This window comes from Tarenaya hassleriana, unplaced genomic scaffold (assembly GCF_000463585.1).
Source record: "Tarenaya hassleriana unplaced genomic scaffold, ASM46358v1 Cleome1, whole genome shotgun sequence".
NCBI lineage: Eukaryota > Viridiplantae > Streptophyta > Magnoliopsida > Brassicales > Cleomaceae > Tarenaya > Tarenaya hassleriana.
The window spans coordinates 2,544,885-2,558,337 of NW_010960187.1; the positions used below are offsets into that span (position 1 = coordinate 2,544,885).

A 13,453-nucleotide genomic window follows, 5' to 3' on the forward strand; every position below is an offset into this window, starting at 1 on the left:
AACTTAGTAACAAAAATGTCATGAATGAAACTCGGAGTGACCCAGATGCTTTTGACCCTCGAATCTTGACCACGTCCATGTCTCAGCAAGTCCCTCGTCTCGTTTCAAGATTTCTCGGCTAACTGAACGTTTGCCCCGTCCCAGAACCTAGCTGAGTATGCCGCGAGACAGTCCGAGATCCATTATATATATATAACTACAAAAGGGTTTCTCGGCTAGAGCGCATACTGTTAGGATTGTCGAGGACGAGGGTTAAGGTTGTCGTGAATGGTCAGCAAATCCAAATTATTCGGATTTCGAGATGGATTCAGATACTGTTTTTTTTTTGTTGGTAAAAATGGATTCAGATACTGGTATTTGTGCTCTACCTATGATTACCCCGCGGATAAGGTACATAGATAAAATATTCTTATAAATACGATATATATGTTATTGGATGGATTTTATGTTTGAATTTGGATTGATATATGTTGAATTTAGGTTAGGGGTTGTATCTGGATAAATTTGACTCTGTAGTTGATTTTAGATTTTGCATTTGGATGAATTTGGGTTTGTATTAGTATTTAATTGTGCTCTTTAATGAAACGGTCCAAGTTTTAAAATTTTAGTTATGGGGATTCCGGTTGGAAAAGCCAATAAAATCGAAAACGGATATTAAAAACCAAATATCCGAGATCCATGAATATTGATTTGGATACCTTAAACATTCGTATATCCAATCCGTATATCGAAGAGTAATTGTTAATTAATTACTGACTAGTTTTACCTCTTGTAATCTTGTAATGCATAATACACCTTTATCCACCACAAAAAAAATAATCCACATTCATTATATTTCGGTTGCGTACGTAATTTCACATTCGTGTAATATTTTGCAAACCATACAAAAACCTAAGTTATTCCCGACAAATTCACCGATGAAGAGGATAAGAAGATTTTAACACAATCTTGATTTTCGAGGATAAAGGGCAACCAATTCAAGATTACCTAAAATTGGTGGTTAATCGGTAAAAAAAAGAAGCAAAGTTCCTTTTTAATCCGGGTTTGAATCTTCATTTAGAGAGGAACATTCACATGGACTCTCATTCTACGAGAGATATGTAGTCGGATCAAAATGAAATTTCAGATTATAAAAAAAAAACAATTCAAGATTAAAAAACATTATTTTAATAATCATCACGCGGAAGGAGGCAGGAAAAAACGAAACCCCGAAACTGATTGTCCATATATTTTGATCTAATATAAATTTAAATTTAAAATTTTTTAATTTTATATGGTAATAAATTTTTAAAAATGATAATTTATTATATTTTTCATTTGGAATAAGTATTTGAAACTAATAGTATTATAATTTTGATTATATCATTTATGAAAATATTATATCCTGAATTATTTAGTATTAAACAAGTTTTTAGTTTTTAGAACTTTCTATTATTATATAATATTTGTATATTTTTTATATATGTATATACATTATAAAATATATATATATATATATATAAAAGATTGAATAAATGTATATATATGATCAAATATGTGTGAAATATATATATGTATATCTATATTTACCTATATACATATATATTTATACATATAATTTATTTTTTTAATCGGGCCTACGGGTCGGGCCGGGCCGACCCGACCCGAACCCGTTTTTGGCCCGTAATTTTCCGGGCCGGGCCGGCCCGGCCCGAAAAACGAACGGGCCTTGATTTGTAAAGCCCAAGCCCGCAAATTTTACGGGCGGGTTCGGGCCGGGTATCGGGCCTCGGGCTATTTTGACACCCCTAGTCCAATACAAATCCGTAAACAAAGCAACTCATTATATCCACACATATATTATATATGTATATATATATATATAAGGCATATAAATTAACATATAATTAAGCCAAAGGCAAATCGTAAAGCTAACACATCATTGTTCTTGGTCTCGCATAAAATAATTGCCCACGAAACGTAGTGGAGAGACCCGACTTGCATTTTTTATTGTCTGCCTCTCACAATTGCCCGAAACCCTACAATTTCTTCTTCAACTACCACCCAATAAAAGCCCTCACCATTACACCGTATTCCTTATATTATCCTCCCCCTCCATTTCTCCTCATCCTCTAACCAATTAGACAAGTAAAAACCAATAATAATATGAGGGAAGAATGTACGGTGAACTCGGCGGCGGCGGCCGGAGCGCAGGGTTCGTCGTGGTGGGACGTACAGAATCACCATGCAAACTCGTTCTCGTCGTTGTACAACAACCGTAAGAACAGTGGTAACAACCTTAACTCGTCGTGCGAAGACGATCTCTCGATCACCAACGCGTCGAACCACTCGGGGCTGACGGCGGAATCGTCCCACCGCTGTCTCGTCTCGGCCGATCAGTCAGCATCCTCGGACGAGTTGCTTAGGGAACACGTTTCCTCTCACAACCATCTCTGGAGCCATGCCTTGTTGTAAGCATATAAAAACATGTATACGTTTTATGAATATGTAGATGATGGTATCATCTTCGATCCATTGTTATCGTTGTTGGTCCCTTTTTTTTTTGTGGGTTCAGAAAGTTGATGCTTTTGAACCTGGAAATGAAATTTTAAAAAAAATATCATTAGAAACAAAAGAGAGGTCTAAAGTTGGTTCACGAAAAGGAATCGATATATAGCTTTATTGAATTATTTCCCCTCAATGATTCACGCTTGATTAGTGTGATAATAGTGGAGATTAGAACATATTTTTAGTATAAGAGTGTATCTATATATCTTTATTTATAATTTAGAATATTCACACACACATATATATAGCATGGTAGGCTTCATAATCAGACTCCATTGTCAGGCTTTTCCTATTTTTCTTTTTTAACAAATTTTTTTCTTTCCTCCCTTCATTTTTTGGGAAAAAAAAAGCATGAAAAAGTTGCGTATTTCTTAACGTTTTTGTACGTATAATTTCGTATTATATACGTTGGTTTTGGGAAGTGGTTACTTATATAATGATTTCATGGACAGGCATGGTGGAAACAGCGTAGATATGCATGAAAGCAACGGAAACTTGGGGGAACAAATGATCGATCATTTTACGTCAAAAAAACCATCAGCTCCGACATCGTTCGAGCCACCCTGCGATAACTACCCGAAGAAAATGGACAGCAACGGTAACTTCTGGAATTACTCGAACCAGATTAGATACGGTCTTGATGATCAAGACCAGAGTCTGGTCCAAAGCCATCGGCTTTCGAAGTTTTCCAATCTTGTCGGAAACTGGTCGATCGCGCCGCCAAACCCCGACATGAACCATCACCACCTCGATTCTCAGACGAGCGACAATGTCTCCTTGTGTTCCACGTTAGCTCACCATTACAAACAAAACTTAGACGATATGGGATCGTATAGTGAACACGATCTGCGGATTAAAAGCGAAGATTTTTGTTTCAACCAGCTCGGACCGCCGTCCAATATTGGATACCATAACTGTCACGGCGGCGAGAGCGGATACATCAACGGGTTTCCACATTCCCCATGCGAAAGTTCTAGAAGCTTTCTAGATATCAGGTTGACTAGGACGTTATCGGATATAGATCCATCGTTTAAGCCTTGCTTGAAATCCTTAAGCTTATCCAAGTTCAAGAAGAAAGAGCTGCAAACAACGTCCATGGTACGTTTTTTGAATACTTTGGATTTAAACTATATTCTTGTTGAAATGCCATAATACATAAGTTTCTTGTAGGAGCATGTAGTAGCATATATGTTTTTGGACCGACGCTAAATAAACCAAACGAAATTCGAATAATTTTGTTTTTTGTATCAATATTGTGTAGACAAGTGGGACGTCGGGCATGACAATTGAAGGAAAGAATAAAAGATGCATGGAAGTGTCCGATGAAGTCTCCAAAAAGGCCAAGAACGGAAGCTCCGCTACCTCGCCGGCGAAGGTAAACGTGCGTTTACATACATATATATATACATAGAGCGTATATATACACACACACACACACACACACTCTTAACCAAACCCACATATAGATGCATACACACACATACCGCAAAGATTCGTTCTTTACTACCGTTTGTTTTCCATTGATAGAACATAAAATATATGCATATCTTACAAAAAATACTTCCTAATCTAAGTAATATATAGTATTCACATAAATTGCCTTTATCCGTGAAACAAACAAGTATTGACATATATATACGCCTCAATACATACATCCACACATATATATACGTGTATATATATATATATTGCAAGAATGCTATGTCGACGTATAATATCATAAAAATTTTGGATATTTGCAGGAAGTGCCGAAAGCCAAGGTGCGAGACAAGATCACCAGTCTACAGCAAATTGTATCGCCGTTTGGAAAGGTTGAGAGCAAATCCTGTTTTTATTTTTCTATTTTATTAATTGATTCTTCATTCCATTTTCTGATATCTTTCTGATTTTATATAAAAAAAAAAATTGCAATATTTTAGACGGACACTGCTTCCGTGCTTCAGGAAGCCATCACTTACATAAAGTTCTTGCAAGAGCAAGTCAAGGTAATAATTTTTTTCAAACATTATTATACACAAAATATATATACATACACACTCACTTTCCATGAAAATCGATAGAAAATTTAACATTTTCGTGGTTCAATTTACCAAACTTGCGTCCTAAAACACATAGCATCCTTTATATACAATACAACTATATATATTTCGTCAAATATTTCCATTTAGTTGCCATTCCTAATTATTAAAATTTTGGGTTCACGTACGTGTTTCTTCATCGTGCAGCTTTTAAGCACTCCTTACATGAAGAATTCGCTTAAGGTAGCCATATTTATATTTCTATCTTCATTTCATTAATTAAAGTATCAGTTACACATGAAATCTTTAATTTCGTATTGAGATATATATAAATTATTTAATTATATTAATTAGGATCCATGGGGGGGATGGGAAAGAGAAGACAACAGCAAAGGAGATGCCAAGTATTTAGACCTGAGGAGTAAAGGGCTTTGTCTTGTTCCCGTTTCCTTCACTCCTCGTTCGTATCGTGAGAGCACTGGAGCTGACTACTGGAGTCCCACCTACAGAGGCTGTTTGTATCGATGAACATATACATATATACATATATATGTATGTATATATACACATATATATATGTGTGTGTGTGTGTATATACGAACATAGATATCTGTATTTCATGTCTTTGACTTTGTTGCTGTCCGAACGCACCAAAACATTGTGATATGGCCACGGAAATGTGTTTGGGTTTGAATAGTAGTTAATGCCACGTTTATAGTATTTCATCTTGTTCCATTTCTCAAAATAATAAATAGGCATGTTTCATTAACTGATTTGTTTTAGTTTATATTATTGAGAATCATTGAGAGATTATTTTTTCCTGAAATCCGATTAAAAAATAATAACAAATTGTGAAATGTTTCGGTCAGTTGATTTAGAATGTGTGAAATTAATCTGATGCAAACCGAAACAAATTCGATCGGTTTAGCTCTTGGCTGATTTAAACCGGATGCTAAAACGTATTAGTGGAGGCAAAAAGGTTTCCTCATCAAAGGGTTAATTGACTCAGTTCAAGTAGGATTAATACCTAATTATCATCCAAAGGGCATTAGTTTCTGTCATTGGCGGGTCCCACAACGACGTCATTTGCGCCATTAACACACACGGTCAATTCTCACACAAAGTCCTTTTTCTTCTTCCTTCTTTTGTCAACCACTTAAATAACAATAAAATAAATATATAATTTATTTATTTGTTTGTTCTTCTTCAACTCTTATCGAAGAAGATTTTTTACCGCACCATATTCTCCGTAATAATTATTTTTTAAATAAATAATTATGGTATTCTTTTTTAAAACGAATTTAAATAGAAAATCACCAAATATTATTTTATTTTAAATATAATCCAAAATATCTATCTATTTATTTATTTTCCTCTTTAACTCCTAAATGATCTGTTTTTTAAACGCTTACCTGAAGAGATTCATTAGCGCAACATGTTTTCCACAATAAATCTTTTTAAATTTACTATCTTATTCATTTTGCATACAAGTTTAAATAGAAAATACCAAAAATATAATTTTAGCTTAAAAAACTGTAAGAACTATATTATTCATCTTTAAAAAACTAAAGATGTGCATTCTAGAGAAAACAAATTTAATTATACATATGCTACTAAGTAATTATATGTGCGTAATTTACATTACAAATCATCGAACATTTTTATTGGACATAGATTAAAATTATTCTACTGATAAAATGATCAATAATTCTTGTAATTTTATTGTATTAAGTGATGATTCGTCATATATTTTGAATATTCTTTCCAATTTTCATCCGTAATCTACTTTGAACCACTTGGCAAATACCCAAAAAAAATATATATATCGGAAAAGTAGGGCCCACTATCGTGGGCCACGAGTTGAAACTCACCAGACCAGACCCATTCAAACAATCGTAGTCTTACATTTGTTTTGATGCATGTTTTATTATAGTCTATGAGAAATAATTTAGACGTTCCCGGTATTTGATATATACACATATTCATACGTATATATATATATATGTATATATGTGCATATATGTGATATATACCTTATTCTCCTTTCCAACGACATGCTCATCGTCAGAGGATAGGGCTGGAAATTAATTTACGAAATTGAAGCTAATGAAATCTAGTATGATTTAATCATACTTAAAGCTAATTTTATTTTATTAAAAATATATTATTATCAGTTATAACTAAATAATTTTTGAAGAACCAAATTATTATTTAACTGAAAATCACTGAAAAAAATAAAAATTGTTAGAGAACATTTTGAATTTAATATAAAAATTGAACATATATAAATTTTGTAAAAAAAAAATAATAATCAAATCGAAATGGAAACCGAAAATTTTGAAAATTCCTAACATTTGTTTATAGCAAAATTATGAGAATGGAAAGTTGTTTTACCAATTTATTATGGTAATATATTTAATGAATCCATATATGGTAGAATATGTTATGCATGTACATGGATACATCAAAGATTTTTTAAAAAAAATTATTTAATTGGTAGTCAGAGGAGAACGATTCAATGCATGGTGCTTGAAATTGAAAATATGAATATAGTAAGTCCATAATTTTTTTTAATAAAATCATATTTATTAGAGATAATTATGGAACTCATATTTTTTCCATTACGCGTAAACCCCACAAATTGAGAGAAATCTCAAAGATTATCTTTTTTCCCCGAAGACATATTTTTTCTTGATCCTTCCATTCCCTGAAAACCCCGGAAATGGGTTTCTCTGACGTTGAAAGAGACATCGCTGAGGGAAGTGGATTTTCTCAGCCGCAAGAAAATGCGAGAAAAGCTGAGAAAGTTACGAATGGTAAGGATGAGGAAAGATTCGCTATCCAAATAAGCCGCTCTTCTGATATCTCCGCTACAGATTCAAATTTAAATTCAAGCGGTGATCACGGAGACCCCGTCTCTGCGAATAATTGCTCTTGTGTTCCAGACTCAGATTTTTCTCGTACAATTCTCGATCCAGAAAATCAAATTCCGATGACGGAAATCTCCAACGAACGAAGTCTCCAGCAGATTCTTCAGCCCCACCCGGAGCTGCCGAAACCAGAACCACCGCGTGGATTCGGCGTTTTCCCGGAGGAATTCGTTCAGTTGTCGAGGTCTTCGTCGGAGAATTTCTCCTTTGAGGTCAGAAACTTCTTCCGCCAGAGTGGAAACGCAATCGCCAAACGGCTCCTGTCCTTACAGGAGAATCGCCGCGGAGGAGGCGGAGAAGCTGATTCGAAGGCATCGGCGGAATCGGACGTGACTGAGTTCAAAATCTCAGGATTAAAGGTCTTCGTCAAGCTAAAAAGCGAAGACGAAATCAATGGCCGGATCACGTTCTTCTCGAGATCTAACTGCCGAGACAGTGCCGCTGTCAGATCTTTTTTCCGGCAAAGAGGAATCAACTTCGTGGAGATAAACATCGACGTGTTTCCTGCAAGAGAGAAAGAGCTGATACAGAGAACAGGGAGTTCACAAGTCCCTCAGATTTTCTTCAACGATAAACTCTTCGGCGGTTTGATCGCTCTGAACTCTCTGAGAAATAGTGGAGAATTCGATCGGAGGATGAAATCTATGCTTTCGGAGAAATGTTCCGGTGATTTTCCGGTGCCGCCGGTGTACGGATTCGACGATGAAGGCAAGGAAGAAGAGGCAATGGATGAGATGATTGGATTTGTCAGGGTTTTGAGGCAGAAATTGCCGATTAAGGATCGCTTGATGAAGATGAAGATCGTGAAGAACTGTTTCTCCGGCGGCGAGGTGGTGGAGATACTCGTTGATCATTTCGACTGCGGGAGGAAGAAGGTACGTTTTTGAATTTGTAATTCTCTGTTTCGCGACTATTTTATCTTCTGTACACTCCCTACCACGTACCCCACCTACCTTCCTTTTGCTACGTTTTTGAATTTGTAATCAACATTAAGACTACCGTGTTTGGGCATTAAGTTTGTTTTCAAAATTGAGTATTTTCTTTTTGTGTTAGGTGTATAAAATCGAATAGATAATATTATCTTATATAGATTGATTTTTTTTTTGAAATTATATTTTTGAATAAAAATTAAATAAGAATCGAATCAGAATAAAAACATTAAACTTAGATATTATTTTTTAAAAATAATTGATTTGAAATGATTCTTATAAAAGTGCATTTCATTTAGAAAGAAAAAGGAGTGGAGTTTTAAGTTTCCATTAAATTATAGCTTTTTATATATTTTTTCAAGTCCATGGATTTATTTCACTTATATATTTATATGATTAATATATCTTAAAGAATTTTCAACGTAAACAAAACATTTTTATGGTCCAAAAATCCACTTTTTCCTCGAAAACCTAGAGTATTATCACAATCTTAATTAGGATAGTTTTGTTATTATAATAATTTGTTTCTTTTTTTTTCGATCGAGCCGCCCAGTAGATTGCATAAATTTTCCTTAAAAACAGAATATTGTTTTATTATTCGTGGAGCGTTAATGATGAGTCCACGATTAAGTCATGATATCCACAACCCGACCAAATTGTTGCTTAAAGATTAAAATTCAATAACCCATAATTATTTTTTCAATTTTGAATTCAGTTAGATAATTAGATGTAATAATTCTCTGTTTTTTTTATGAACTAAAAGATCTATAGTTTTGTACCTCTTTCGAGTTTCGACGATGAAAATGATTAGGACACTGGCATTGTCTCGTCTTATTTTACGGGTGCTTGGATTTTTTTTGGTCCGTTTCTTATTTGATAGATAATTTTCTTAACGTTATAGAATTGAGTACCGTAAACTTTTTAAAAACATTTAAAGATTGTATTTTTTAATTTCAAATTTTTACTTCCATAATTATATTATTCGGATTAGTTTAAAATTCGAACTTAGAAAAAATAATCTGTAATTAAAAATAGAATATATTTGGTTCAACTTAATTTTTCTTTGGCTAATAATTCCTATTAAATGCGTTTCTTGCGAGTAAACGCAGGCCGTAGAAATCGGAAAGAAGCTGGCGAAGAGGCACTTCATTCATCACGTGTTTGGGTAAAACGCCTTCTCTAATTAGTTTAAATTTCGGAATTTCACGAAAAAAAACAGATCTTTGATCGAAATTTTCGAAATGGGAAATTCAGGGGCAACGATTTCGAAGATGGGAAAAACCATATCTATAGGTTTCTTGAGCATGAACCATATATCCCCAAATGCTACAACTACAGAGGTTGTACGAACGACAGTGAACCGAAGAGTGCAGCGACAGTTTCGAACAAGCTCTACAAGATCATGTCTGCAATCTTGGAGTCCTATGCATCAGAAGATCATTCTCTTGTCGATTATGTAGCAATCAGCAGAAGCGAAGAATTCCGCAGGTACGATTTTAGTTTTTCTATAACATAATTGCCTAGTTGGGTATCCGATAATTTTAGGTTATTCGAACCCGCACCCGAAACCGATTGGTTCTGGGGTTCGAACAAAGCGAGGCGATGGCCAAGTTAGATGGAGAGAGAGGCCGGAAGACCCTAATTTTACCGTCTACCCGAATATCCACACATTATTTATCTTTGATCGAAGCTGCTGTTAACCCGAATCCAAAAGTTGTCGAACCCGAACTCGTTTTGTTGCTGTGGGAGTACCCGAAAATTGGTTTTCTTTGATTGGAATTTAGTTTTGATCGATTTAGTTCGAATTCTATTTAGAATTAGTTTAATTTAGGTAGAAACTAGTTGAACCAAACTAAACCCTAATTATGTCCGGTTTAGTTTAGTTCGGTTTTTGTTCGGTTTTGGTTTTTACTTGCACTTATTTGAACTGATAAATCTACGTTGGCAATTGACTCTACTGATCCTCGTACCTATAGTGAAGATCATGTGAAACCTGCACAGTGTTAAAACCAGTTGAACTATTCTTACCTTTTTGAGTTTTTTGGTTGTGAATGTGATGAAGGTACCTAAACCTGGTTCAAGATCTTCAAAGGCTGAACCTTCATGAACTCTCGACGAACGAGAAGCTGGCGTTTTTCATGAACTTGTACAACGCAATGGTCATCCACGCATTGATCAGAATTGGCTTTCCCGAGGGGGTGATCGAGAGGAGATCCTTCTTCTCGGATTTCCAGTACATCGTCGGAGGAAACTCTTATTCCCTTAGCAACATTCGGAATGGGATACTAAGAGGCGGCCGCAGGCCATCCATCGCATTGATAAGTGCGTTCACGGATGGGAATAAGCGCCACGAGGTGAACCTTTTTCGCTAGCCGTCGTATAATCTCATATGGTAAATAATGGGCAGCTCGAGTTGTGTATATATCTTTATAATCTGTGAAAATGGGCAGCTCGCTCTTCCAAAGGCCAACCCTCTTGTACATTTTGGACTGTGCGACGGGACTAGATCAAGTCCAACGGTGAGGTTTTTCGCACCGGAAGGAATTGAAGCGGAACTAAAACGGGCGGCGAGGGAATTCTTCCAGAACGGCGGAATCGAGGTCGATTTGGACAAGAGAACTGTGTATCTGTCGCAAATCATGAAATGGTATGTGTTTCGGACATGTTTTCCACCATTTCGAAATGCCCGGGAATGCGATTTCACATTTGTATCTGATGGAAATGTAGGTACAGCTCGGATTTCGGACAAGAGAAGGAAATGCTGAAGTGGATAATAGGTTACATAGACGCGAATAAAGCCGGTCTTTTGACGCATCTTCTAGGCGACGGAGGATACGTGAACGTCGTTCACCAAGACTTCGACTGGTCTATCAACACCTGAAAAGCGTTCGAGACTGAAACAATTCCGCAAACTTCTCGAGTTTTTGGGCAGATAAACAAAGGAAAAAAAGATCGGGATTTATGTCACCCCGATTGAATTTCATAATATATATATATAGTATGAGGATTACTCGAATCTTGGAACTAGAAAGTGAATGTTCGTGAGCACCCATGAAACGTATGACGAGGAAATGCGTCTTTGATCACAACCGTTGCCTTACCTATTCTCCAACTTCATAAAAAAGTCGTTAGATTCATCGAAATCTCATTGGGTGTAACATTTGGATCGTGACATTGTGTTTCAGGTCTTTAATGGTCGGATTTCTGTCCAAGATAGACGAAGAACAAGGATGTGATTCCAACGAGGTTGTAAAGGATCACGGATCGGGTCCGCATTTCACTTCTGCAATAATTAACGGAATGAAATCGGCAACTCATTCATATAATCGTAGTATATAGTACATTGATGGATAGAGATGAAACACGAACGATGAAAAAAAGAAACATTCATGGGATCCGAACCGCGATTCAGACCCTTTTCGGCCTAATCTCGATACCCTGAATCAGTAATCCTCCCTTCCAATTGCCGCCACTGATCTCCAAAATGCTCATTTCGAGTTCCTCCTCGGCTCCTGCCTTGACGAAATACTCGCCCAGCTCGACCTCTAGCCACCCGTCATTTCTTTCGCTTATGTGATTCCGGGTTTTATCATCGGTATCCACGCGAGAAGTCTGATTCCCCGACCCGTTTTCCGTCGATACCAGCCCGTAATGGCGTGTTTGGATATGGTATCCGAGTCTCCTCTCGTTGCCCGTCGCTAAGAACACTGTTCTTTTGTCAGCTTTGCTGTCTGCAGGTCCGAAACTCGCCTCGACAGGCTGGTAATCGAACCCGTACGATCGTTTTTGCTTGAAGACGAGGTAAGCTGTATAAACGGTTTCCTTGGAGAGCACGGAGATGTGAATCCTCCCGCGGATTTCGAGCCAACACACACTTACAAGCTCCGCAACCTCAGCAAACCTGTTCACATGTACATACATCATATATATACGCCATCGGAATCAGAATTTGAAATGGGTTTGGCAAGAGCAATAGAAGGGATTCGGGGTTTGGAAAAGGGTCGAGATCGAGACCTGGATTCATGGATCGAAGTCCATTTCCAGTATGCAGGAGAATCAGCCCAAGTGATCATCAGTTCCCTTGCAGACAACATGTAACACTTCTTCCCACTTCGTCTCTCCAATGTAAGGCTCTAAACAGAGAAACCGATAATCTAAGATCGTTTTCGCAGACATTTGTACAGAAATTTTCAAGAAACAGAAACATATGGACTTGAACAGATCCGAAGCGAAAATCAGAGTTTAACGAATCAGACAAATCGTCACCAGTTCTGTGCTGTACGGCTTTTCTCTAAAGAAACAATTCCTCGACATCGCGACAGAATCGTAGAGGAAGAGAGTGCATTTAATTTACCATTTTGCCATTCTCAACGAGAAGAGGGATGTCGGAGAGAGAGAGAAAGAGCTCCTTCTTCGACGAAGCCGGCGACTGGCGAAACTCCGCCGGGAGAAACCTCTCCCAGACGGTGTCGGATTCCGCGGCGGAGCGAAGTGCGGCGGAGACGGAGGAAATCCGGCAAGCATCGAGAGGGCTGGTGAAGGAAATCACGGTGGCGATGCAATCCTCCGGTAAGGCCAACAGATTCGCCGTCGTCTCCATCGTTTCGCCTATTCAGTTTTTTTTTTGGTAGTTGTAGTTTTGTTTGGTGTGGAGGGAAACGGAACAAAGGGGGTTTATAGGGAGCTCGAGACTTAGCGGTGAAGTTAGTTAGTGTTAGCCACGTAAAAAGATACTATTTATTACCAAAGAAAAATAATAATAAAGACACTCTTTTTTCACATTTTTATTTAAAGCACATATTCCTTTATTTTTTAAAATTAATTTCCGTAAAATTATTCTAAGGAATATATATTGATATCTTAAAATTTTGAATGTAAAAAATTTAACATATATATATATATATACATAGCTTTAAAACACCTAGACCTATTTAATACTGATATTTTAGTGAGATAATTTGGCTATAGTCGAATATATATATATATATATATATATATATATATATATATATATATAAGTACTCTGTAT

General features: G+C 36.4%; 3 protein-coding genes across 4 annotated transcripts; 2 read left to right on the forward strand and 1 right to left on the reverse strand.

The window, feature by feature from the left end:
• The first annotated feature begins 1,928 nt into the window (after positions 1-1,928).
• Positions 1,929-5,310, forward strand: LOC104806574 (transcription factor bHLH111). Its single transcript, XM_010531547.1, has 7 exons — positions 1,929-2,450; positions 3,000-3,645; positions 3,809-3,922; positions 4,290-4,358; positions 4,467-4,532; positions 4,773-4,808; positions 4,920-5,310. Exons 1-7 carry the CDS (start codon positions 2,146-2,148, stop codon positions 5,091-5,093), a joined length of 1,410 nt encoding a protein of 469 aa, XP_010529849.1. The 5' UTR covers positions 1,929-2,145; the 3' UTR covers positions 5,094-5,310.
• A 1,889-nt stretch (positions 5,311-7,199) lies between these two features.
• Positions 7,200-11,596, forward strand: LOC104806584. 2 transcript variants are annotated; one of them, XM_010531566.2, is made up of 7 exons: positions 7,201-7,381; positions 7,544-8,370; positions 9,534-9,589; positions 9,679-9,912; positions 10,487-10,778; positions 10,875-11,071; positions 11,152-11,596. In XM_010531566.2, exons 1-7 carry the CDS (start codon positions 7,288-7,290, stop codon positions 11,303-11,305), a joined length of 1,854 nt encoding a protein of 617 aa, XP_010529868.1. In that variant the 5' UTR covers positions 7,201-7,287; the 3' UTR covers positions 11,306-11,596. The 2 variants fall into 2 exon arrangements, with proteins under 2 accessions (XP_010529860.1, XP_010529868.1); XM_010531558.2 differs by having other exon boundaries at positions 7,200-8,370.
• Positions 11,597-11,716: 120 nt separating this feature from the next.
• Positions 11,717-13,082, reverse strand: LOC104806595 (putative F-box protein PP2-B12). The gene is made up of 3 exons (XM_010531579.1): positions 12,779-13,082; positions 12,439-12,557; positions 11,717-12,325 (listed from the first exon to the last, which is right to left on the reverse strand). The coding sequence occupies exons 1-3, from the start codon at positions 13,022-13,024 to the stop codon at positions 11,833-11,835; spliced, it is 858 nt and encodes a 285-aa protein (XP_010529881.1). The 5' UTR covers positions 13,025-13,082; the 3' UTR covers positions 11,717-11,832.
• Between the last annotated feature and the right edge of the window lie 371 nt (positions 13,083-13,453).

Excerpts from the sequence above, each read along its gene's own strand:
- LOC104806574 (XM_010531547.1), top strand. The coding sequence starts at position 2,146 with ATGAGGGAAGAATGTACGGTGAACTCGGCGGCGGCGGCCGGAGCGCAG. Across the intron at positions 3,923-4,289 it reads CCGCTACCTCGCCGGCGAAG|GAAGTGCCGAAAGCCAAGGT; the intron begins GTAAACGTGCGT and ends GGATATTTGCAG. Across the intron at positions 4,809-4,919 it reads ACATGAAGAATTCGCTTAAG|GATCCATGGGGGGGATGGGA; the intron begins GTAGCCATATTT and ends TATATTAATTAG.
- LOC104806584 (XM_010531558.2), top strand. The coding sequence starts at position 7,288 with ATGGGTTTCTCTGACGTTGAAAGAGACATCGCTGAGGGAAGTGGATTT. Across the intron at positions 10,779-10,874 it reads ATGGGAATAAGCGCCACGAG|CTCGCTCTTCCAAAGGCCAA; the intron begins GTGAACCTTTTT and ends GAAAATGGGCAG. Across the intron at positions 11,072-11,151 it reads CTGTCGCAAATCATGAAATG|GTACAGCTCGGATTTCGGAC; the intron begins GTATGTGTTTCG and ends ATGGAAATGTAG.
- LOC104806595 (XM_010531579.1), bottom strand. The coding sequence starts at position 13,024 with ATGGAGACGACGGCGAATCTGTTGGCCTTACCGGAGGATTGCATCGCC. Across the intron at positions 12,558-12,778 it reads TCGTTGAGAATGGCAAAATG|AGCCTTACATTGGAGAGACG; the intron begins GTAAATTAAATG and ends TTCTCTGTTTAG. Across the intron at positions 12,326-12,438 it reads ACTTCGATCCATGAATCCAG|GTTTGCTGAGGTTGCGGAGC; the intron begins GTCTCGATCTCG and ends ACATGTGAACAG.